At 46.9% G+C, this 27,118-nt stretch overlaps 1 protein-coding gene across 4 annotated transcripts in view; it reads right to left on the reverse strand.

The window, feature by feature from the left end:
• The window catches only part of CIAPIN1 (cytokine induced apoptosis inhibitor 1), a 342,573-nt gene that overhangs the window by 123,574 nt on the left and 191,881 nt on the right, over nucleotides 1-27,118 (reverse strand). For all 4 annotated transcript variants that reach the window (XM_069654074.1, XM_069654083.1, XM_069654066.1 and 1 more), the window contains exon 5: nucleotides 15,864-16,032. In XM_069654074.1, the coding sequence (XP_069510175.1) occupies nucleotides 15,864-16,032 (169 nt within the window). The remainder of the gene's footprint in view (nucleotides 1-15,863; nucleotides 16,033-27,118) is intronic.

Consider the following 27,118-nt stretch of genomic DNA (forward strand, 5'->3'; position numbering starts at 1 on the left):
CACACTAAGTCCCGGGGATCTCTCATCTCTTACTCGGAAACAACGCAGATTGGCCAAGAAGGCACTTAAAAACAAGAAAGCAATTAAGAGTGACATTACTTCCACTGTTGAGCCATTGAAGGCCCCGGAAACTCGCTCCAAAAAAGCGAGGAAAAGACAAGCACGGGCAGCAGCCCGAGCGGCGGAAACTAAGGGTCCGCTCTCAGGATGGTTAGTGCCGGGAGAAAAATCTATAGTGGAGGAGCCTGAAGATACCTTTCTGGGGGACCCTGAGTTGTATCCTGACTCCAGCTTCCACGCAGGTCAAGAAGAATTGTCAGAAATAGGAGCAGTACTAGAACCATCTGAGCCTATACGGAATGCCCCAAAAAATACAGTGGAGGAGAGCAACAAGAACCGCATCTGCTTCATTAAGAATTTGTATCCTAGTGGCAAAAACCCCTGGCTGTCACGCTCAGAGTTCCTAACTAGACTCCATCACATACCTCAACTCAGAGTTTTGAAGTCTGACGACTTCTTGTTTATTGAACCTTTACAGGTACCTAATTCACATGTCTCGGCCATACACTGTACCTTCCTGGCCTCTGCGAATCTAATCAGAAACTTTAAGGAAGAATTGAGGGCTGTAGACATTGACATAGATGTAGATCCGCAGGAGAGGGACCCTCATGACGATTCTGAGGTCACGGCTATACCGGCACCAGTCACCATCAAAGCCAAGCCCGTAGCAGCTGAACATTCTGCCTTGGCCGAAATACAGCTTGCACTTCAACAACTCCTGGCATCCTTCCCCCGAGTACTTCAGAACCACTGATGTTTCTCTTTAATTTCTTGGAACTGTCGAGGTTTTACGCATCTCTTGAGGCCCGAGGGTTCAGTTGCTTTACTGTCTAAACACAGCTGCATCTGCCTCCAGGAAACTTGCTCCTCTGATCCTCTATTCCTCGACGGTTTTGTCACATACCAGTCATTTGCAAAAAGGGGTGACAAGGGCCGCCCATTTGGGGGATTACTTACAGGGGTTGTGAATACAGTGACATCACGAAAGATAAAGTGCAAAGCTGAGGACTACCTATTAGCGGTAGAGATCGATTATGTAAAAGAAGGTGATCTGTGTAGATTCTTACTGTTAAATCTCTATAATCCACCAGGTGCCGTGATAAGTGAATCCTTACAAGAAGCAATTCAGGACATACTGTCTTATTGGGCACTTAGGCCCGGAAATGGTGCAGTAGTGGTGATGGGGGATTTTAATTGCCATATGAAAGGCGACCTCCTAATATCCCCTAATCCTGATCTTAGTGAAAGATGTGTGATGATGCATGGTAGAAGGGAGGGGGAAGGTTTAGGTTGGTTACAACTGTTCGACTCCTGGGACCTTAGTATGATCAATGGTCGCACACTGGGAGACCGGCCCGGGAAACATACTTGGACTAATGGCAAATCGTGCAGCACATTGGACTACATCTTTATGTGTCCCGAGTTGCAGTCTAGAGTAATGGACATGACTGTAACTCATAACACATGGAGCGACCATGCGCTGCTCCTTTGCTCTCTTCGTCTCCCCACTTCCTCTATCTCTCATTCTAATATCGGAAACATACAAACCAACTGCTCTGGTACCAGAATAATTTGGTCAGAGAAGAATATAACGAAGGCCTCTGATGCTCTCAAATCAGCTGACGCACGGGTCCTTCCTCACTTCGAGCATATGACATCGAATGACAGAGGATTGGATTCGGGGTTTTACTGGCCTACATGCTACAACAAAAACTAGGTGCATGTTAAAGCCCAAGGGCAGAACTCCCTACTATAATAAGGGTATCCGGGATGCTAAGAGAGCATACAGAGCGGAGATAAGGGGGCTTAGGAGCATGAACTTGGTGGGAGAGGACTATTATGAGAAAGTTAGAAAAGCGAAATCCAGATATAGAGCCTGTGTTAAGAGCATAAAAATGTCAGAAAGGAACAACAGGCATCAAAGGCTCATACAAACTATCTGTACCAGAAACTCTCGTAATATATGGTCACTCCTAAACGAGAACAGAGAGGAGGTTAAGGGACCATTAGCTAATCCAATAGGCGAAGAAACATGGATAACATTCCTTTTAGGGCGAAATTTAGAAGAGGATGAGACCACTAAGATAACACTAGAGAAGGTTCCCTTTCCCCAGCCTTTCGATGTCTCTACTGAGGCCATCTATAAGAAAATGGTTGCTCTTAAGGCCTCCAGAGCCCCTGGCCCTAACGGGTTGGCAAATGTAGTTATAAAGAACTACCCTGCATTCTGGGCTTACCTCTTCTCTATTCTCTTCAAGAAGATCCTAGTCCAGGGGACTATTCCCAGCTCTTGGCAAACGGCTATTCTGATACCTGTGTTTAAAAAAGGTAGCCGCACAGACCCTAACAACTATAGGCTCCTTTCTATGCTGGACATCACTGGTAAACTTTTTGCAGCATTACTGCTCAATGAGCTAGAGAAATGGGTGGAACACACTAACATCCTCAGTAGGTTCCAATGTGGCTTCCGGCGTGACTATTCCACCTCCCATAACCTTTGTGTGATGGATATGCTACGCACACGTGCACTCAGTAAGGGACAGCCCCCGCTATATGCGTTATATATAGATTTCAGGGCTGCGTTCGACACTATACCTAGAGCAAGGTTATGGATGAAGTTGGAAAAAATGGGTTGTCCGCCGGGCCTATTATATTACCTTAGACAATTACATCATAATACTTCCGCCTGCCTCAGACTAAATCAGGAAGGCAGTATGACTAAACAGGTGATCCAGAATAGGGGGGTAAAGCAGGGATGCGTAACTGCTCCCCTTATTTACAATTTATATGTATACGACATCCCTGCAGCATTGGCGGAGACAAACAATTGCCCCCCAAAAATTGGTGAGGCTCCCTGTAGTGTCTTAGCATATGCTGATGACCTGGTCATATTTGATAACACCATAGCCGGTCTGAGGCGTTCAGCGGTTACTCTGTGGGATTATGCTAAGACTAATGGCTTGACTATAAACCTAGACAAAACAAAGGTACTTAGATTCACCAGGAGAAGAGTCTCCAGAGTGAACCTATGGGTATACAACAATAATATACTCTATGCTCCATCCTATAGATACCTTGGAGTAGATATTGAGCCACTGGGTGATTATACCCTGTGCAGGCAAGTGCGCATAACCAGGGCTATGCAAGTAATAGCATTAATATCATCTTTTACAAATAAGCAGGGTGGCTTTACCTTATGGGGGACAAGACAGCTATATATTCAAGTGTTTGCGCCCATGATCATTTATGGCCTGGAGACTCTTCTCTCTACTGACCTCACCTGGCTGCAAGTAATAGAGGGCAAATTTTGGCGCCGGATACTCGGCTTACCCCCCAGTGTCCCTATGGCCTTGATTAGGCTCGAACTCGGCCTGCCCTCTCTTAAAGCATTAGTACTTAAGAGGAGAGCAGGATTCTATTTGAAAATGAAGGGTGACACTTCCAACCAATTATTGGTGGTGATACATCAAGAAGTGAGTAAAAAACATTCCTCCTCCCCCCCTCCTGAAAGAAATGACCAAATTTCTTGCGAACATAGGCTGGATGCAAAGAGAGGAAACAGTCTCTAAGGAGGTGCTAATAGCACTTGGCAAAAAGGTGGATATGTGGGATTGGCTAGAGAATTTCTCACATTTAAGTAGCCTAAACTCCTACCACTTCATTAAATATAGATTATATACTTTAATGCAACCACAAGCATATTTATATCTCTGCCCCACCAAAAGGCTTAGACGGTTCATTATTTTGTTCCGAATGGAGCAACTACCTACCTTTTATAACATAGGAGTCAGAGAAAAAATTGCAGCTTGTGACAGAGTTTGCCGTATATGCAAATCTCCTGGATGTGTGGAAACAGCTAAGCATCTGTTAACGGAGTGCTTAATGTTGGAACAGCCAATACTTAAATATCTTAGGGAATTCGTACACGACCCACTTAACATACGTAGAACCTCCTTCTGGCGCTATTGCACAAATACCAGCAATATGCACCTGTTTATTGCATTGTATAATGTGTGGCAACAGATCGAAAAACATCTGGGTCCTTTACTCTGATCTGAAATGTCTGATCATGGTGGGCTAAAAGATTGCCGATGTTGTATGTGCTGGATAAGCATGCTATTTTGTAAAGCACCCTTACTTGATGGAACCCTATATCTATGGCATCTTTTCGTTAGGATAGCTGTGGGTGAGAGATGTAATGTCCGTATTTACGGTACTGACTTGGGAAACATGACGGTTAAAGACCTGTTATAATGAAGTCCTAATATTTTATCTCATTCTCATTTTAAAGAAATTATGTCTGATGTTTTAATATATATAGATTCACATATATCTGTTGTTAGGTTGATATTCCATATGTTATATGGTATATTGTATTGTATGATTTGATTTCTTATTTTATGACTTGGTCTTTATTTTTGTTAATGTATGTAATTCACATTATGTGTAAAGTTTTGAATTCATTTTCAAATCTATATCACATTAAAGTTAAATTAAATTAAAGCAGTGGTCTACTTAAACCTATCGGGGGTCAGCAGCTGGCAAAAAAAGTCATGGGGCTGGGATACTTGCTTTCTTCACAAAACTTTAGTGCAGGAGCTGTGTTGGACTTAAATTGCTACTAAGAAGCTGTTCTGGCGTGACCACATGAAATATTAGCTTTTCTTGAATTACTAATCAGGAGCTATGCAATTCATGTGAATGATAAAAGCACAATTAATTGCATTAATTCATTTTTATATTTTGGTTCTGCAAAATTTTAAATGGCATATGAATGTGCGTATTTAATATGAATGTAATATGAAGGAGTACGATAGTTACTTGTAACTTCAGTTCGTCATCATTGGCTTTTTTCATAGAGTCACATGCTTTGAATATTCCCCATGGTCAGGCCTGGAATCCTTTGTTACAGATTTCCTACTTTATATTAAAGAAAAAACCAAGTGCATTTTGCAGACCATCCACCTTGTTTTGGTTCATTTTACCCTCAGCCAATGGGACGGCAAAAGTGCTCATTTCCACCCCTATAGGCCATGTTCAGATTTTAACCATGTCAAGTGCAATAAGAGAATCGTAACCTGGAAGAGCTTTTAGTGGGGTAGGAGGTAGTTGCATGAGACTATGAAAGATACCAATGCTGGAGAACTGCATCTTTCATAGATTCACATGCTTTGAATAGAGTCAAAAGCAGTGCACAGACATGAGTGCAGAATACACGTGTCATCCACTAAAGGCTACAGCAATTTTCAATTAAAGCAATTTGAAATACTTTTCAAGACTTCTCTCTCTTTTTATGAGAATCCTGCGGCGCATTAACAAGTGTAAACTCACCTCATCATTGTCATATTTGAACAACGGAGTTGAGGGTCTCTGTCTCCGTAGATGCTTACATGGATGCGACCAATGACTTAACTACGCAGCTACTATAACCAAGATCTCTCAAATTCTAAGTACTAAACACATAACGGGTCGCAAGGTATTACCACCAAAAGGGGTCAACCAAAAAGTCCCTCATCACTAGTCAAATGAGTGCAGATGAGGCTGCACGCAGTAATGGCTCACCCTTTGAAAAAGGCATTGCAGGACCGCTCATCGCACACCTGCTTCTGTTCTCGCCTGAGCAGCCAGACAATAGTTGCAAAAAAGGACCTTGGCCATGAGCCAGCGGTGTGGGCTGCACTCCCAATCGCCAAAAAATGGCTTTCTTAACTTCAATCAAGTTCAATAACGCTGCATCAAGTTAGGTGTATTCACTCCAGGAAGGTAATTTATTCTTCATATATTATTATATATGAATTTGATGAGCAGATGCATTCACTTAGGGCTATGCATTTCGGACAGCAAGGTTGTTACAATCATGGCGAAGGCACATCAAAGTACAAGGTACCAAAACAAGGCAATATAAAAAGGTCGAAATCGTTATAGTTCCATATTAGACATGTTAGAAACAGCAGAAATTATGTAATTTTCACAGGGATTCAAATGCACAATTCCAAATCATATGAGGTGAATAAAGTAATCAAATCCAGAACAATGTGCTTGTACCAGAAGTAATAAAAATACCCACCTACATACGTGACAGCATGCACACCCTGCTGATTTTATAAGAAATGGAATGAAAACAAGAATACTTACTGGTGACACTAGATGTGAAAGCCCTCTTTATTTATTTATTCGCATTTGTTAAGCACACAGGCAGCCCGGAGGGCATCGTGGCGCTTGTTACAGAAATGAACATGACTTGTTATACATACAGAAAAAGTCATTACTTAGTTGCAAAATAAAAGTAGTAGCTACAGGAGGGGAGGAGAAGAGAGGAGAGGAGGAGGAGAGGGACAGAAGGCATGACGTTGGAGGAGTTAGTTGAACAAGGTAGTTTTCATTTTTTTTTAGGAAGGCAGTGAGAGAGGTTTCTGCTCTGAGCGTGCAAGGTAGTGCGTTCCATAGCTTAGGGACGATGTAGGGGAAGCTTATTCCACATGCTCTAGCTCGTTTGATGCGTGGAACCCTAAGTTGTTTGGTGTGGCATTGTCTCGTTGGTCTAGTGGAGTGAGATCTGACTAGCGTGTCAGACAGGTATGAAGGTGCAGACAGGTTAATACATGTGCGCGGTGGTGAGTATTTTGAATGTAATGCGCTCTTTAACAGGTAGCCAGTGTGCTTCCCTTCTAGCTTGCGCGATGTGGTCCCTTTTAGGTATACTGAGGGCTGCTCTTAGTGCATTGTTTTGTGTTGTTTGGAGTTTATTGAAATTGGAGTTGGAGGTGCCAGCCAATAGCGCATTACAATAATCTAGTTTGGCTCCAATGGTGGCTCTGGCAATGGATAGGCAATTATCTTTAGTTAGGAAAGGTTTGATTGCATTAATGAGCTTAGTGCTCAGGGCGGAGGCAGTGACAATGGAGTTGACTTGCTTGTCCATGGAGAGATGCGTCAATGTGGACTCCTAGTGTTTTAACAGAAGGTAGAACTGGGATGACAATTGTCTATGCAGAAGTTGGTGAAGAGTGGGTCGAGGTTCGTGAGAGTGGATTTTTGGCTAAGGATGAGGATTTCGGTCTTGTCTCCGTTAAGACATAGACCGTTTGTGGCCATCCATGCTTGGATGGTGGCGTATATGTTCTGGAGGGTGGCTGCGTCCTGGTGGTAGAGTCCTGTGAGCAGAAGGAGCACTTGGGTATCGTCTGTGTAGTTGGTGTATGTGATCCCAAGTGCGTCCAGTTTATCAAAGAGGTTTGGTAAAAAGATTATAGAGGGTGGGAGCCGTACATGAGCCCTGCGGGACTCCATACCTGATGGTTGAATGCTCTGCGTTGGCTGTGTTGGAAAACACTTTCATCACTCTACCTTTGAGGAAGGAGGTGATCCAATTTGTGGCTTGTTTGGAGAAACGTGCGGCCTGAGTGAGATGGTTCGTGAGGATGGCATGATCGACTAAATCAAATGCCGCCGAGAGGTCTAGGAGGAGCAGAAGGGCCGGCTTGCCTTTGTCTAAAATCAGGGTAATTTGATTCTTCAGATCTAGTAAGGCGGTTTCAGTGCCATGACCTTTGCAGAATCCGGACTGCCTTATACCTAGGGCAGAGTTGTTTTCCAGGTAGGCCTGTATCTGCATGTGTGCAGCTTTATCTAGGATTTTTAGTAGAAATGGAACCGTAGTAATGGGCCGATAATTATTAGGTTGGGCAGGGTCCAGGGTTGGTTTCTTTAAGAGTGGGCGTACCCACGCCTCTTTAAGGCTGTCGGGGACTTTGCCCGTCTTGAATGAGGCGTTAATGAATGCTGTGATGATTGGTGCGAGGGGTGCCGCACACTCTTTAATGATTTGGGGGGGCATATATCTCCTTTGCATTGAGAAGGTTTGAGCTGTTTGAGGATGTGGAGAGTATCCGACTCGGTGATTGGGGAGAAATCAAATTTGGAGGTGTGCTCATCTTTGGCGGTATTGATGGTGAGGGTCTGTTGGGGGTGCAGAGCCTTAACGTGTTCTGCTATTTTATTTTGAAGAAGGTCTATTTTATTTAACATTGCTTTTTGAATGTTATTGCACCAGGCCTCATCCTTAACAATCTCATCTGTGCAGATTGGGGGGATAGTGAGCTCTTTAAAGATGGTGAATAGCTCTTTTGAGTGGGCGTTGGCTTCCATGATACGTTTATTGTAGGTTTCTGATTTCGCCTTGAATATGGCATTTTTGTATTTTTGAGAGATACTGAGAAAGTCTACTTTGGTGGCATCACAGGGATTGGCCTGCCATGTTTTGAGGGCTTGGCGCTTGCACTGGCGAAGATTTAGTAAGTCCTCCGTGAACCATGAGTTGGAGTGAAACGTTTTTTTTTCTTTTTTGTTTTCAAGAGGGGCTGCGGCGTTGATGGCATGGGTGAGGGTGTCTTTGAAGATCTCTGCTAGAATGCTGGGGTCGGAGGAGAAGGGGGTGCTAGGCAAGGGATGTTGAGAAAGGGACGTATATTGTCTGCTGTAAGTTTTTTGGCACTTCTGGCTAGCATGGCCGGTGCTGGTATAAGAGGTTTGGAGTAGGAGGATATGGGGATGCAGAATTGAAGGCAATTGTGATCAGACCAGGGAAGGGCTCTGTTGGAGTTGAGGGTGGAGCCACAGTTGTGATCAGCCACCCAGTCTAAGATACGGCCTTTATTATAGGTAGGGGCAGTAACTATCTGTGTGAATCCTAGATCTGTGAGGTTTCTGGAGAGAGTGGTGGCTTCTTTGTCTACACATCTATTGAACACACGCTTGCACTAAATGCACTGGACTTCACCTTCTTGAAGACATCGGCATCTCACTACTCACATGTGGAATTAACCAAAGAATTTTTGGAATTCTCCCTGAACAAAACGGTCTTCCTATTTGGAGAGATACTACCGCCAGAACAAAAGCAGTGCGATGGCACTCAAATACAAAGCATGTAGCTTGTGATTGCATTTGGAACAGAAAAATACACCATGATGTATGTCACACAAGTGACAACCAATGTTAACCGAAAAGCCTCAACGACCCAGTGACAATAAAAACAAAACACTTTTCTAAAAGCCAAAAAAAGTGTCAAAGATTTTTGAAAAATGACCTAAAAAAGCAGCACAGGACAACAGGCCAAATCCTGATCCAGCGCCAACGTGCTGCAGGGTTCCAATCCCGACAAGTATGTTCCAGGGATAAGTGTATTACTTCTGTTGAGCCTTGCCACCTCCCGCTGTTGTGTTTCTGTGCTGCTGTTTGATAGTATTCATGAATTTGTGAACATGTGAATATGCCAGACCCCCATGCTGGAGAAGAAACAAGTTACTTACTTGTAACTCCTGTTCTCCGGCATGGGTCTGCATGGATTCATATGCTAACCTCCCCTCCTACCCCCTCTGTGGCTCTTCTTGGTTCGTACTGCCACTTTACGTGATCTATTAAATCTGAAGATGGCTAGCAGGGTTGGACCTTAGGGAGACTACTGTCATTGGATGGGGGCAGTATGACCCAAATGACAATGATTGGTTATAAAGGAGACTTGCAGTTTTGTGGCTTGAGCAAAACGGCTTTCTTTTTTACTGAGGATTCTCAGCCTAATGACCGAGAATAGGAGCATGTGAATCTATGCCAAACCGATGCTGGAGAACAGGAGTTACATGTAAGTAACTTTTTCAATACCCCTCCCACAAAGGTGATAAAGGATGCAAAAAATAAAGGTAAAAAAACGCCAGTAGAGGGGCATGTCTGACAAAGAAGGAACGTTCCACAGTGGACAAACCTACCTGTGTGACTACATACAGCCCCATCAGTGACTCACTGAGAGTGATGTTAAAAGCTGGCACATTCTCCAAACACCACACTTTAATATAGGGAAACCTCGGTTTGCTTTTAAAATATCTAAAACAAACTCTAGTGAAAACCTATGAAAGGGTGAGAAAGAAGAGACCACACTTAATAATTTGTGGGTACTGGAACCCATCGGAGGGCATTTTAAATGCAGAAAGTGCTCAGTATGCTCCATTCCACAAAATGTCATGGCACTGGATTCATAAGGCCTGCGATGGGAAAGCAGGGAGTTCACAAAGAGCAAATGAGTAATTTACGGCATTAAATGCCCTTGTAATTTGATTTACATTTGAAAAACAGCCGATAAGACGAACAAGTTACTTTCTTACCTGGTAACGTTCTTTCGATGGGATGGTCTGACGACGTATTCCATATCTATGACAGGTAATGTCCACAGCTGTGCTGCTTCGGAAAATCTTCGGCGTCTGCGTCCTGCGTCAATGACGTCGATGTGCCGTCCCCGAGGACCTCCTCCGACGCCCGACATCACCCGATGTGATAAGTAGGACGCACGACGCCCATAGCCTCAGTTGTAGTTTTTTCCCCCAGAACGTGTGCCACCAGTTTTCTGCCAGTCAGACACAAGGCCTTGCGGAACGCAAGCTGCAATCGCAAAAGAAATTCTGCAGCGGGGAAGGTAGGGAGGGAGCGATATGGAATACGTCGTTTGACCATCCCATCGAAAGAAGGTTACCAGGTAAGAAAGTAACTTGTTCTTCGAGGGGATTGGGTCCTCCGACGTATTCCATATCTATGACAGACTCCCAAAGCAGTACCAAGCAAGGAGGTGGGAAAAGAATTTAGAACACAAATTTAGCATGCCCAATCAAACTGCGGAATAAAGGACTGCCTTGCCAAAGGCCAGATCCTGCCCTCGGATGGAATCGAGGGAGTAGTGCCGTACAAAAGTATGTACTGAAGCCCAGGTGGCTGCATCACAGATGTGACGAATAGGAACACCCCTATGCAGGGCAGTAGACGCAGCCACTCCCCTGGTAGAATGGGCCCGCAAGCCAGCCGGAGGGTCCTTACCCGCCAAGCGGTAACACTCAGAGATAGCTAAAATAATCCAACGAGACAAAGTCTGTTTCGTCACAGCTTGTCCCAAATGCTTTCCAGCGTAACCAATGAAAAGTTGATCGTCCACTCTGACCCGGGACATGCGTGAAACATAAAAGCTCAACGCTCTCCTAGGATCAAGCCTATGGAGCCTCTCCTCTTCCTTACCAGGATGTGGAGGAGGACAGAACGCCGGAAGAACAACCTTCTGGCTCAAATGAAATTCCGAAACCACCTTCGGAAGAAAAGAAGGACGAACTCTAAGGACATCCCTGTCCTTATGAAACACAGTGAAGGATGGCTTAACTGAAAGTGCCTGTAACTCACTCACTCTGCGAGCGGAAGTAACCGCAACCAAAAACACAGTTTTCAGAGTTAACAGTCTCAAAGGGCAAGAATGCAAAGGCTCAAACGGAGAACCCATAACAAACTTAAGAACAAGGTTCAAATCCCAACCGGGCACCAGAAAAGGTGACGGAGGGAACACATTAGTGAGCCCTTTCAAAAACGGAGAAATTAAAGGAATCTTAAAATAGGAACATTCTTCAGACGAGCGCTTAAATATGGACAGCGCCGCCAGGTAACCTTTAAATGGTCCCCACTTGCAAGCCCCTGTGGGCCAAGGAAAGCAAAAAAAGACAACCATGCGAATGTCACATTCAAAAGGATCCACATTCTTAACTCTGCACCAGTCGCAGAACTTTCTCCAACGGCACACAGACTTTGTTGCCGGCCGCCTGGCCGAGAGCAACACCTCCATTACGTCTTCAGGGAGGTCCCAATCCTTATACCTCAACCTTTCAGAAGCCAAGCGTGAAGGTTGAGGGATAGGACCTCTGGATGGAGAACCTGACCCCCCGCCCCTCCCGTGAGAGCAGATCGTCTCGGTAGGGCAGATGGACAAGTCGAGAAAGTCCGGGTACAACGTCCTCTGGGCCCACGCCGGAGCAATGAGGATCATCCGGGAACCGAACTCCGTAACCTCCGCAGTACTTGCGGGATGACGGGCACTGGAGGAAACGCGTACAGCAGTGGGAATGACCACTCCCCCACAAACGCGTCTCCTAAGGCTCCTTTTGGAGGAAATTCCCGCGAGCAGAACCTTTCGCACTTCCGGTTAACACTGGAGGCGAAGAGATCCACTTGAGGGGTCCCCCAAAGGGTGAAGATCTCCAGGAGAATCTCCTGAGCCAGCTCCCACTCGTGAGAGATCGTGCTCTGTCTGCTCAGAGCGTCCGCCGTCTCGTCGTCTCCGGCCAGATGAACAGCAGAGATCGAAACTTCCTGTTGGATGGCCCAGAACTCGAGCTGCATCGCCTCCCTGCACAGAGGAAGTGACCCTGCCCCCCCCCCCTTTTTTGTTGAGGTAGTGCATGGCCACCGTGTTGTCCGTTAGAATCAGGACACTCTTTCCTCGCACAGTCGGCAGAAAAGCCTTCAGGGCTAGCCCGACGGCCCTCAGCTCCAACAGATTGATATGGAGTCTGGACTCCGACGGAGACCAACGACCGCTGACTGTCAACTCATTGGCATGAGCTCCCCATCCCGTGAGGGATGCGTCCGTCACGATCGTCACCTCTGGTCAGGGCAGCCAAAATGGGGCCCCCTTCATCAGATTGCCTTTGACGGCCCACGACAGAAGGTCCTGGGCGACCGAGGGCGGCACCTGAACAGGGTCCGACAGCCTGCCAGAGGACTGAGACCACTGGAGCTTGAGTGCCCACTGCAAAGATCTCATCCGCAGACGAGCCTCTGGCACCAGAAGAATGCAGGATGCCATGAGGCCGAGCAATCTCAAGAACTCGGACGCTGGGAGATTCTGGGCAAGTTGAAACTTGCGCACCATCTGCTGAATGTGACGAGCCCTCACCTGGGGAGGAAAATACTGCCCCAGGGATGTGTCGAGCACTGCTCCGATGTACTGGGGCCGCTGTGTTGGCGTCAAATGGGACTTCTTTAAATTGAGGGAGAAGCCCAGCTTGTGAAGGGAGTGGCAGGTGACGGACAGATGATCCAGGACTTGCTCGGGAGAGCTCCCCCTGATCAACCAATCCTCCAGGTAGGGGTAGACGTGAATCCCCCTTTCCTGAGATGCGCTGCCACCACCACCATGAGTTTGGTGAAAACCCTCGGGGCGGAGGTCAATCCCAACGGCAGGACCTGAAACTGAAAGTGCGAGTCGCCAACCGCGAACCTCCGGTACTTCTTGTGCTTGGGATGGATCGGCACATGGAAGTAAGCGTCCTTGAGGTCGAGAGACACCAACCAGTCCTGAAATTGAAGGGCCTGGAGGACTTGAGAGAGAGTAACCATCTTGAACTTGTCCTTCCTGAGGAGTTTGTTCAAACCGCGCAAGTCCATGATGGGTCTCAATCCCCCGTCTTTCTTCGAAATCAAAAAATAAGGGGAATACCATCCCTTGTTCCTCTCCGCTACAGGCACCAGTTCTATGGCGCCTTTCTCCAGCAGGGCTTGAATTTCCTGCGCAAGGAGCGGATCCAGACTCTTCAAAGAGAGGTTCCCAGGTGGATTGTCATGAGGCCTCTGCCGAAAGGGAAGACAGTAGCCGTGGGTTATGATCTCCAGAACCCACACATCTGAAGTAATGGCACGCCACTCTACAAGATGCTGCGCCAGCCTTCCCCCAACCGGCGAACCATGGGACCTGGCCTCATGACTGAGTGGTAGCGGCTGCGGCGTTGCCTGAGGGCGAAGAGGCAACTGCCCGAGCGGCCTTGGCACCTCGAGTACCCCGTTTTCCACCTCTGGCACTCTTACGGTGGCCTCTGTGACTGCTAGCTCCTCTCGCTTTACTGAAGGACGAGTAATAGCGAAAGGAACCCCCCCCCTCCATTGTTGTCCTCTAGGAGGAAAAGGCGGAGGTTGTCGAACTGCAGCACCCAACGACTTTGCTGCAGCTTTGGAGATCTGCAACCTCTCAAGGCTCTCGTCAGCCTTGCTGCCAAAAAGATGTTCACCGTCAAAGGGCATGTTGAGGAGCCGGGACTGCACATCGGGAGCGAACCTAGACTTCTGCTACCACACAAACCTGCGTATTACGGTGCTCGCCGCCATGGACCGGCTGACACAATCTGCCATGTCCAAACCCGACTGAATGGCCTCGCACATGGCATCCTTGCCACCCTGAACCATAGCAAGGAAACCATCCCGTTCGCCCCCTTCAGGACGATGTTCAGCCGCTAATGCAACACAGTTCCACAGAGTGTGTGTGAAACGAGACAAGGCACATATGGAGTTGGCGGCCTGAAGCGCCATACCCCCTGAAGAAAACACTTTCTTCGCCCAGCCGTCAAAACGTTTTTCGTCCCTATCCGGAGGGATGGTAGGCTACGACGCCTGCTTTGCCGGGGCCGTAGCCGCCTGCACCACCAAACTCTCCGGAGTGGGGTGCCTGGACAAGTAGCAGGGGTTGCTACTGGCTGGACGGTATTTTTGTGACAAAGACTTGTCCACTGCGGGGAGACTCTCCAGAGCAGTCCAAGCCGCTGCCACCCTTCTCTGCAGAGCCATATGAAACGGCAATACCGGGTCAGTGGGGGGACCAAGATCAAGGATGTCCACGAGATCATCCTGAACGAACTCCCCTGGGGGAGCCGACCAACCCAAGTACTCGGTGACCCGAGACATAAGGCGCAGGTATGAAGAATCGGCATGAGTGCCAGACTCCGGCCTACAAAACTCCACCTCCGGAGAGGTGTCCAGTCCACTGGCATCATGCAGTGACTGCCTCAGGTCATCAAACCGGCTATGGCCCGAGATAAGCTCCTCTGGTACCGTAACCGGAACCAAGCCTTCATCACCCTCCGAAATGTACTCCAGGCGGTGAGAGGAAGACATCTGGGGACCAAAGCTGTGCCTGACCTTAGCCAGAGCCTTTCTAGGGGCTAACCCTGTGCCACGGGGCCCCTGCGGCACCACCGCCTCGAAAGGCGTTGAGGGCGCCGAACGAGTCGGCGTCGAACTCGGCGTCGACATCAGCTGCAGCGCCGCCGGCATCGGCGGCGTCGACACAGGCCTCGAAGCCGGAGCTCCGAGCGTGTCTCGACGACCTAGGCGCCGACGACCCCCTCGGAGGCAGAGCCTCGAGAGAAATAGTCGACGACCTCGGCGCCACAGGCGTCGACGTCTTCTTCGAAGACGGCACAGGCTCACGCGGTCTCGAGCGCGTAGAGGACCGGGACCTGAAACGGGCATGGCGAGAACGGCTACCCTTGTCCGAGCGGGACCTTTCCCGTGAACCGTGCCGACCACCTGAGCCCGAAGGCATACGAGCGGTGTCTGTCGACCGGTGCCGACTGACCGGTGCCCTGCGATTCAAGAATCGCTAACATCTGCTTCCTGAAGTAAGCCCATTCCTCTGGTGTCGTTTGTTGTCTCTGTTGGGGCAACAGCCTACGATTATATTAGTTAAGGTGTGCGGTTTGGATGAGAGATGTTGGATTTGAGTTTACATACAAATGTATAAAGTGAAAGTAAGAGTCCACCAGGCAAGGTCAGTGTTAGGATCGTCTTACTAGCTCCACTTTAAACACTTTGACCAATAGTGATATAAATATACGTTTTTCACACTTGTATAATTACCAGATTGATTATATACCCAAACAATATTTAGCATGCGACTCACCATGTTGCTAACTAACCATTTCCACATGGAGGCCTCAATTAATTCCAAAAAGCTTATGTGAATGTTGGCAAACCTTTATTTTTTGCTGACTAGTTTTGAATTTACCGCAAATTCACACAGTCTGGACGTCACACTGTCCTCTGTTCAAGGGTCCTGCAGCACCATACCAATCAGAAAACAGGAGTGTTCTAAACACTCTAGTGATAGTTGAAAAGGAGGGTGTCTGGTTTTAAGAGGACAGCAGTGCACCATCCCCTGCATGGATGTTCCTTACCCAGAGGGACATTCTTCTTGGCAAAGGACAGCTTCAGCTGAGAGGCTGAGCCCACTTCAAAGTTTGGTTTCCTGCCAGTCATTTGAAGAAATCGCAGGTCATCACCTTGGTAGCCGAGTAACCGTCCTACTGCCTGAGCCTCCTGTGGGGTCAGAGGCTCTTTCTGCACCTGAAATGAAATAGCTTTATAGTTAATGCAAGTGGTTTCGTCGACTGTACACTTATGCTGCAAATCAGGTCAGGGAAAATTAATAGGCACATTCATAGCATCAACATTTCCGAACTATGTTGCTTTGTCATCACTTGACAGTGCACCCCCTTTGGTGGGGCGATCAGGATTTATAAATACCTTCTGACCTCACTCGGTAACTGTCCAGTTTGTACAATGTACACCTAGAAAGGGAGTTGGCATAGATAGGGATATTGTTGTGCAGTTCTGAACACTTTGGGCATGCTAACACAGTGAGATAAATATTTGGATGGCGCCCCTTCTGCTTGGCAGTATGCCTGCAGACCCCACCCCCCAAGAAGTCATTACACACATTGAGGTAAGAATTAAATGGTGGAACCAACATATCTGGATGGTCGCAATGGGAGAAGTGTACATGATTCCTTAAATGTTTCTTCTGGTTCTGTCTTGGCTTTCCTTTGTGTTAGACTTGGCATTTAATCCTGCTGTTTATACAGCTTAATCTGACACATGGAATAAATTACATTTAAGCAGGGCTTGCAAAATCTTCTAACCAACATGCTTTGACTAGTAGATTTTATGCAGGGCGAGCATCATTTGCATGGTTCTCTACCTTGCTGGTGAGTATACAGATGTTTGAAAATTATTTGAAATTTACTGCAGACAAATTTGGGTTGCAGTGGCAAATAAATGTGTTTCACTGCCCATAGCTGGCCTTTGGGTGTCAGCACTGCACCAAATACAAAGTGTGCTTACGCCGATAAGATGGATTTCTAGAATCTGGCCTGGTCGACAGATTTTAGGTGACCATCCTAGTTACTGTGAACCGGGAGCTCAGAGTTTATCCATAACCCAATCAAGGTAGCAATGGAGAGCAGTCAAGGCTTTGTCTCAGGAGAGCATGAGTGGGGTCAGGTTCCCTCAACGAGTCAGCACATTAGGTCACACAATAATTAAATTTAAACAGTCTTTTATAAAAAAAGAATTTTTTTTAGGGCTATTGAACAGGGCTATTGAACCCACTGGAAAATTAATCTAGCAGGTACAATACAAATATATACAATCAGCATAGGTTCACTTAAATAACTTCAGATAACTTAATCGAGCAAAGCAGGTACGTTGGGTGCAGTAAATGATGGGAACTAGTCACAAGAACAATAGTCCAAACCTTAAGATGAATCCGGCCTTTTGCCCAAAAGTCACAAAGTCCAATACAATGTTTCTGAAGTACGAGCTCTCTTCAGTAAGCACGAAATGGACTTGTGGTGGTGATTAGTTTCAAACTAATAAAACTGTATTCAACAATTTACCTAAAGGAAAGTTTTCCTTTCTTCCAGATCCAAAGCTAACGCAGGGCCAGGGTACCAACTCATGGTTCGATGACCAAAGGTGAGTGAAATGGAGCTAGAAGACAAAGGGACTTGTTCCCAATGTTAGGCCCACTGATACTTACCTCCGACTCAGATTTTCAAAGATGTCTTTGTGGATTGACTGTGGGACGCTGGGGGATCTGTCTTCCGCAGTTTGCTCCAGCGAGAAGTGCCTAGGAGTTGTGGGTTTGAGGATTCTTCTAGTCGGCTGGTAACACAAGATGCAGTCCCGGTCTGTGAAGGATACAGAATGCAATGATGCAGGCCTCCTTCTGACATTCAATGGATGGAGGAAAACAAGCACCAGCGACTAGCATTGTTTGCAGACGATAGCCATCCTTCCAGTCGTGGTCACAGCAGCTGATCCAGGACAGGTTCCCTTGAAGGTAAGCTCAAATTCGGGAAGAAAGCGACTTGTTGGACAAGCTAGCGACCACCAAAGTTCCAGACTTCAATTCAGAATGGTGACTGTACTGGTGAGCTAGCCCACAAGCGAGCTGGCCAGTCCACAAGGCATTTCAGGGACACTACAAAGGCTCTAAAGGACTGGATCCTCGAGAAGGCATCAAGAATAAATGGTCCTACTAGTCCAAGGGCTGAACACAGCAAGGGATGCTAGGCCACTTCTGAAGTAGACTTTGGATCTTCGGTGGGCTGCTCTTCGCGGTATTCTTGGCTCCAATGTAAATCTGACGAATAACTTTGGAGGTCCTCCTTTTATGTACATACATGTACACACACACACACACACACACACACACACACACACACACACACACACACAGCTTCTTCATTACTCCTAGTCTTTCTCTATGTCGTAGTCATTGTGTAAGAAGGCCATCTGCCTTCCGACAGACCCCTTCCCCAAAATGTTTCTCTTAGCCCCTCCCCCATTCCATTCGTGGTAAAAGCCCTGGACTAGCCTATAAACCTGCCCATACCAAAGGACAAGGACGATCTAACCACCAGGCAGGGAGAGGCGGCTGTCCGACCCATGAAGAGGAAGAGAAGGAGTAGGAGTAATGAAATATTACTGGTGCATAATCAGCAGTACCTCCATGTCCTTCCTCATCCCAGAATGTACTCATGCAGAACACTAAAGATTGTAGCAGAACAAATAATACTGCTACCAGCTCAAGGTCCATGCAGGAACGTAGGTGACAGTCAGGGCAGGACAGTACCTGGATCAACCCTCCATTAATAAACCCAATGATCCAGACTGTCAGCGAGTCCCTAGGAGAAACAAATAATTCCTAGAGACAGATGAAACTCCCAGAGCCTGGAAACTACATAAGAGTGAAGATGAAAGCAATCCAGGGCTGATCAAAAGAGCAGACCATACACCCTGTAACAATACCATGGGATAATACGAGGAAGCTAAAACGTCTCGTTGCAAAATCAACAACCCGAAGAGGGGCACCATCCCAACCAATTACAACAAGCTCCACACAGCGTCGGACTGAGCAGTCGGTCATTAGGCCCAGGGCCGAAACGAGAACTCAGTGTGTGGGCCGGTTTTTATCTGGGGGCCGAAATATTCAAACTGTTATATATATTATTTTGCAGTTCCATTCCATCGCGCATCCAGGCTCACCTCACGTGGTGGTGGCCGCGGGCCTGCCTTTGCTTTGCCTTATTTAGTTTTGTTCGCTAAAGTAACAACAAGTTGTTGAACAACAGGGAAGCCCTGTGGCTTCCGGCTGTTACTACACCCCCCCCCCCCCCCCCCCCACACTGTGCCCTGCCCAGCAGTGAAGTGATCTGCTCTCAGAGTCAAGCTCAGCTCAGACAGTATTGTAACAGTAACTAGTAGTCCTGGCCTGCCCTTGCTGCCACCATGGCGCCCATATGGTCCATTTGCATTCAAAAGGAAGCGAGTGCCGCCTGCCGAGCACTAAAGTGCTCTCAGTGCCTGGATCAAAGGCACTAAGGTGTGGCAGCCAGGCAGGCATGAGGAGGCATCAGGGCCACCACCTGGCTGACGACCGGAAACGGATGGTGCATGTTACGTGCATGCACCCTGCCTAGTAATCTGGCTGCAGCCTGCAGAGTGCACAGACTGGCAGCAAAAAGGACTGGCGTCAGGGGAGGAGGCGGCTCAGGCAGATTCAGCACAGGTGCAGCGTTGCCAAACCGAGGCCCGCCGTCTGCTCCAGCCAGACTATGAGCAGATAGCCAGCCAGGCCGTCAGGAGGCCAGCAGCAGCGCCAGAGACGCCAGCCATTAAGGTAAGGTCAATGGACATGGTGCTGGCATGGTGGATGGTATTTAGTAGGCCCGCCGCCCAGGTGGCGCCACTCCAGCATACCTAGGGGCCGAGCTCAGCTGCTGAATAGAGATCATGATTGTATCATTGGTCAGGCCCATGGGACGCGGCCCGCACTGCATGGTCTGTAAGAAGTTGGACTATGTTTGTGCGTTAGGTAGGAGTGGAGTGGAGCAGGGCACACCCCGGCATCTTGCGTGAGAGCAAATGCGAGGTGAGCCAGAGACTGAGTCTCGGGGGCTGGCTAGCTGCTGCCGGGCAGTGGTGCGCTGTACAGAGCTGCCAGTGGCAAGCCATGTGAGATGAAAAGGTCAGAATAAATGTAGCCACCACCCATCTTGTAAAAACACCATTACAAATTAAATGAAGAAGCAGCCCTATGCAAATATTAGACGCAAGTCAATGTGTTCGCTATCTCCGATCTGTTGGTACAGACTTAAGACGAGCACTAATCTAGCAGCAGTCATGGACTCTTTACTGCCGGATGCCTCTGCTCTACGTTGGGCCGGGCCACACACTTGCCTGTCTGCCAGCCCAGTACACCTCTGCCTGTAGGCCAGTAAACCATTGTAAGGCATTGTGAAAGGAAGAGGACTTGTGATAGTTCGGTTATTTAATGCATTGTGAAAGAAACAAGCTACTCAGTATGTTAATGCATTGAGAAAGGAATGAGCGGTATGGGAGCTCAGTGGGTTATAGCATTGTGAAAGGATCATGTGGTATGGGTAGCGCAGTGGGTCAATGCGCCCATCATAATCTATGTACACCCAGGGCCACCACATACTGCTCTTAGTGGGGCTGAGGCCAGACAGCTGCTGATTTTGGGGCTTGGCCCTGCCTGCTGTTCTGTCTGTCTGTCTGTACTGCGGTTGCTCGCCAGGCTCTGAGAGGACTGGTCAGGACGGGTGGGGTGCACACTGAACATTTGGGACATTAAAGTCTGACAGGTTGAAGCCATACCTCGTCTGAGTCCCACTGCGCGTTACAGTGCAAGCGCATTGTGCAGTTCAGTGGTTCTGAGGGAGAGGAAGGGGGCCTTTCGGTGAGTGGAAACCGAGACTGTGTACATTGTGGGAGCACCGGCGGTGCGACCCTTCTTTGTATATTGATACACACCATGGCAGGTAAACAAAAGTTGTTAAAAGGAAGTTCCAATTTGCATTCATAGAGGCTGCCTGCGAAGGGATGTCTAGCTAGGTGCTCGGACGGCCCACAGTCTGCAGGTTGTAACAGCCGCTGAGGTGGAGAATGCCGGTTCAGTATGAGCAGGAAAAGCCGCGTGGTGCAGCGGAGACTATAGCAAAAAGAACAGGGGTTTTCATCCCGGATGCTGCAGCCAAATCACAAAGACTTGATAAGCCCACACATGATGAAAGAAATAGCATCACTAATACGTGCAACTAATAAAATAATACTTTAAAGACGCATGATGAAAGAAACAATATTATAAGGAGCACAACCGTGCGAATAATATCTCACTGTTGTCAGCAGTGGATAACAATTCCCTGCTCAATGTGCTAATCTGTGCAGAGTGAAATTGTAAAGTTCAGGACAACCACGTAAATGGGGCTGTCCTGTCCGGTTAACTGCAGCAACTCTTACGTTAAATAAGGCAGGCCTTCTAACTGTAGACATGGACCGCCACGAAAAAGCTCAGAAGGGGCGCAGAGTACGCCAGTGCTCAGGCACCCCCCTACACCCTCCCCAGGAAAAGGCCATCTACGTAAAAGTCCCCATACTTTAAATGGGACTTTTTTTTGTTCGTTTTTACGGGTGCCGGCACCCCCCCCCCCGGAAACCAGGAAAGTCAGTGCCACTGTCCCAGAGCGTACTGCTATCGACTGTGCCACCTTAAGCACTATGAAAATGAAATTCGCCTTAAAAGGTTTTATAAAAACAAGTTGTAAAATAAATGAATATATACAAGGGGAGAATCTCATGAGATGGAACACTGATAACGTGGATCTAAATAACCATTAGGATGCACTTCTGTGCACAGAGGACACAGATTTGGGAAACCGCACGAGTACCCGAGGCCGAGGAACCCATAATGGAAGACAAGACGACAGGACAAGGGGTAGAAAAATAGCACCGTAATAGATAGAGGATAATGAAGGTGTGTATATCACATGGAATGACGAAGGGAAGACTTTTTTTTAAAACAATTTATTAGTTTTCCAACATATGACCATACAGTGCAATAAATCAGTGTACACAGTAACTTATACAGTCTCATGTTTCGTTTTCTCCCTCCCCAACCCGTAACCCCCCCCCTCCTCCCAGCCTACCATACAACGCGCCATTCCGTTGCACTCCCCACTTAGCACTGTCTTCTATTATTTCTCTCCTTCAGGACGTGCCCCTTACTATCCTGGTCTGATATGGAAAGGAGAGACGTTGGTTGTGTGAGGAGGGACACAAACCTTGTAGATGATGTTTGGTATTTTAAACAGACTGCCCCTCGCCATGATAATCCTTACATTCAATCCCACCCACTTCCTGACGGTCCCGGCCCAAAATACATCCTCCTGGGATCTCAGTGAGCCAGCGTTATCAAGCCTTACAATTCAAGTTTATGCTCAAAGTGCCTGCCAGTTTTTTCAAAGTATTCTGAGAGTTAATGAATTAACTGGTGTAATAATAAATGTCTTAACCAGGCCTCCCTTCAGCCACTCTATTTATATGCACTATGAGTCCTGTTAAAAACATGCATTGGCAAAGCCAACGGTTTTGGCTTGTGTAGAAGTATTAGGCATTTGCCAGGCTCTGTTATTCTATCCACAGGTACTTAAACCATTTTATAGCTGCTACCATTGATGGCCTCTTACAAACGCAACACCATTAACCCTCCATAAGCAGCGTTTTCTGTAAAGTCGTGAATTGACGCGATTCACCAATGATGGTTTGAGGGCCACTTTGAGGTAAGGCGCCTGCCACTTTTTTTTTTTGGTGCCCGGCATATTTCTTGTCCCGGTCCGACCCTGGCTCCAAACCATTATCGCAGAGTTGATGTGGAGCCCCCCTTGGCCCACCAGCTCAGGCGTGGTGTGCATCATATTAGAGAGCATGAACTGTCTCTCCCAAGACATTTCAGCATATATCTGTATAGAACGTTCCCTGCCTGGAACTACGAACTAGGTCTTCCAGAAAAACATCAAATGCAGCTCAACCATCAAAGCTCTCAACGAGCCATTCCCCAGGGACACCATCACATGAGATCATCATCTGCAGTACTCGGGGAGACGCTTTCCAATTCCAACACATTACATCAATCAAGACATATCACTCAGATCACACGCTCCTAGAAGTAGTAGAATGTTATCAGAAAAGAGGAGTCGCTGAGTGGTGCCGAGTGGAGCAGTCTGGCAGTGGCAATACTGAGAGTTTGTTTGCACTATTCTCTGATAAAGGCGGAGCAACTACTCAAAAACACCATTGTCCAACGCAGAGAGTCACAGAGCGGTGCTGAGGGGAGCCGTCTGGGCAGCTTGGAAACCTGGAAGAGAAGCTCAAGGCTTCGTTTCATGCTTTGTGTACCCGCAGATGATAAAAGCATTAATTGCTGTCAATCACTGGTAGGGCTAGTACTGTCTATGTTTGTGGAACGGATGAACTGTTGGGACTAGCTCTACTATCCAACTAGGCGAGTGGGACGCACTTCAGCGGCAGCAGTGTCAATGCCTGCTTGGTGCGACCTGGGTAGACTTTCCCCCACCTATTGTATACTCCAATAGATGTTTGCCACTTTTGAGGCGGTGGGGCGAGCGAAACAGTGCCAAGTGTCACTGAAACGCCCATGTACTCTTAGGCAGGGCAAAAAGCACGAGGAAGCGCCATCGTCCGCCTCAAAGTCATGTAAAACACACACACACACACACACACACGCCCCCCCCCCCCCGCCGGCTCTGCCAGCTTTATGAATCTGATTCAGGTGATTTGTTTGTTTCCAGGGTAGCAGTCAACATGCCCAGTGACTCGAGGGAGTCTTAGCACCCCAGAGTCTGAGCCCTTCGGGGTGCCTGATTTAATAATTGGTACTATGGACACAATTCAATATCCTGACCTGAACCCGCCCAGTGGTGAGGGACTCAAACAGGAGAAAAAAGATTTAGGTGGGTGTAGAAGGGTCTGTCACAGCATGATGGCTATTGGAGAAACACCTAAGGAAAAGTCAAGAAACCCTCTGCCACTTCCATCGAGCTCAGTGCAGATGAAGGTATGCAATAATGAGAGCTCGGACGAGGGCTCTAATAATATTTAGGGAGTGGTGAATGTACAAGCCCTCACACTATCGCAGGATGCCTCTGGCTATGACAAGGACTGCTTTTCTGGAGGATGTGTGTACTCATCACGACTCCCCAAATTACGAACATCCGTGAAGATTTAGCAGCACAAGGAGTGGACATTCCTATAAATAGAATTTGCAATAGCCTCGAGAGCCAACACTCCGCTATAGCGGCATGACTCTTGCGTGATATTACAGACATAAAATTCACAATGGAAGGCAAGAGAAGACTCACTTATGTCAACAGAAAGCTTCCTCCGACGCCTGTATCAAGGAACAAAAATCCAGAGAATGGAAGTTTAACTGAAAATTGGATGAAAGCGCCCTGGTTCAAAGACAAGTCGCTTTACAAATGGGTGGAACCAAACATTACCCCTCTAAAATAATACAGAAGAAATTGAGACAGATTTGGAGATGATACTCCTACTCCCCAAGAGACATTGGAGGGTAGAGAGGCAAGTCCACAGACCTATGTTTCCTCGTCCTCCTCGGGTTCCAAATCCCTATGTGTCAGTACACTCCCATAATAGAGAGTGTAGGATTTATCAACAGATGATCCCACTGTTGGAAAATATACAGAATATTATAATTTCGAGTTTGACAGTGGCATGAAACCCTTTAATTAAATGATATGAGTCAATGAATGATTGAGTCAATGAATGATACAATCAAAGTACAAGCGACCCTACTGGCCATGGCTCATACCAAGTTGATATTCTTAAGAGTCCTCCTAGGAAGCTGTCCGATGTCAACCTGGACAAAGAAGCCCAACTATCATCTCAATGGCAGCGGAGGCTGTTTGATCTCACAAGAGAGGAGGCAAATGAGAAAAACATGCTGACAGCTATTCTTGAGACCTGAACTGGGCAAAAGTGACCCACGAAAATACTCGAACAAACAAAGAACGGTCAACATCAAACTATACCTGGATTGATTTTATGCAGCCTCGGCAGATGCCACCTAGACCTCCGGTGAGATTATTGTGGTTAGAGATGACCAATTACAAAGATATATTATTGCTGAAAAGAGGGTTATGACTGCAAGAGATCCCCCTATAAGTTTGTCAGGCGGAGGCAAATCCTTACCCAGTGTGCAATGACATCCCATCAAATCTACAGAATATAGTGATAGCCAAGAACACACAAACTGGAGAAGATGAAATAATGGTGGAAGCGATGAATGCAAGTGAACCAGCAAATGGGGTAAATCGCACAGTTACCGGTTCAAAACCCTTTGTGATCTTTGAGAAATCAAAGATGAAAGATCATGAAAAAGGGAGAATGCAGCCCACAGAAAAAGGCAAAAAATCAGCAAAGCGCCAATAAAACCAAATCCAATGGTTCGAGGACGGTTATGCGTAATTTTACAACCCTTCCACAAGTGAAACTAAAACAGACAAGGCAGGTGAGGGACTAACCAGTCGACCATCCAAAGAGGGGAGCCAACCACGGATAAAACTATTGATCTGGATAAAGAAGAGGTGGCGATGGATGAGGAGCTGCTGCGCTGTCTGGATTTATCGACTTATTCAGATGAGATAAAGGCGCTTGATGAAATGACCTATTGTGAAGAGCCGCAGAATCTAATATCCTCACCTACTATAGAAAATATTCTAGCTCCTAGTAGGACCTCCTATATCTGCCCCAAAAAACAAACAGATAGTGAATTGGATCCCTGAGACTTTTGTACTCTGGAGGAAAGAAGAAAGGAAAGAAGAAATAGGACAATTATGAATACAAAATCTGAAAAGCGGTCCGATTGGGGAAAGAAGTTTTCACTACCTCGGGGGGTGGAGGGGGGGACAAAAATCTATGAAAACTTGGGGTAACAATGAAACTCTTACTCTTAGCAGTGACAATTGAAAGGTTAAGCCCTCCTAAATCGGGAAAATGTTTTGAGAGTTCTACATTGTGCCCCGAAGTTAAGGAACATTAAATCTGAGGACCTAAAGATAGTCCAATTTGTTAATGAAAAGCATATGGACTGGGTCACCCTGCTCATAAATTCTCGTTTGGAGCTAAATATTTTGCTGGAAGCAGTGGGAAATTTGCTCCCCATGGGATTTGAGATATCGGAAAATCCCTTTCTCGGGTCACCTGGGGGAAGAAGTGACAAGGGTCCCTCGTTCTGGAAAGCCTTTATTGGGAGTGCAAATGATGTTGTGCAAAGGAAAGAACCACTCCGAGTCACCTCGACTATGCAGAGATCCACACGAAAAGACTCATTGTCATCCTCAGGAGTTAAGATCTTCCATTGATAAAAATCACCGCATATTGTTCTATACAAGGAAAAAGGAAAATCAAGATTGATCATGATCGGAAACTGCAAGAGAAGTGTGGAGACTATTGGTCATGGATGGCTGCGGCCTTGGCCCAAAGGACTGAGAATTAATATCCAAAAAATAGAGGCTCTCATGCCCCTTCTTTGGGACTGCTGTAACACAAGGGGCAACAAGCAACTTTTTCACAAGGAGGGTGTGGATCTTTAAAAATATGACTCTTTGTATGGAGGAGACTTGGCTTTGTGCTCCCCATGTCTGAAGGTTTTGAGGTCAGTTGCAATCCGGCTAAAAAGAATGCAGTGGGATGCGTCTTTCGGGAGCTACTTACCCTGGTAAAGTTGGATAGAGGCATACAAATACTGGAAACCCTATGCCCAAATCAATATGTCCAAGTAGTTACTATGATCTGGGAAAGACCTGGGGTTGTACCAAAAGTGGCTTTGGTGATATTTAACCTATACCGGGAATCCAGTGTCTATGAGTGACGCCTCTTGTTAACATGATAATGTCTTCGATAGATAAGGTGTATATGAAAGACCCTAATCCCCATATTGTAATTTGTGGTGACCTTAACCTAACATGCTTTGATGCTGAGGGTGTGATACTACCCTGTGAGTTTGGAGAAAAAGGCCTCGTTATGGACAAACAAACTGAAAGTGTGTGACATTTGTATGCTGAATGGCCAAACTAGGGGGGATATCCCGGCTCAGAATACATGGTCTAGAGTCAATCAGCATTCCTGCCTAGATTACTACTTTGTATCCCGTAGTCTAAACAAATTGATTACTAGATTAGTTGTACAACCAATGGGAAAGAGTGCCCATCAGCTCTTGGAGCTAAAATGGAACCAGGGTAGAGATTTT

The sequence above is a fragment of the Ambystoma mexicanum genome, chromosome 1p (assembly GCF_040938575.1).
Source record: "Ambystoma mexicanum isolate Mex_15411 chromosome 1p, UKY_AmexF1_1, whole genome shotgun sequence".
Lineage (NCBI taxonomy): Eukaryota > Metazoa > Chordata > Amphibia > Caudata > Ambystomatidae > Ambystoma > Ambystoma mexicanum.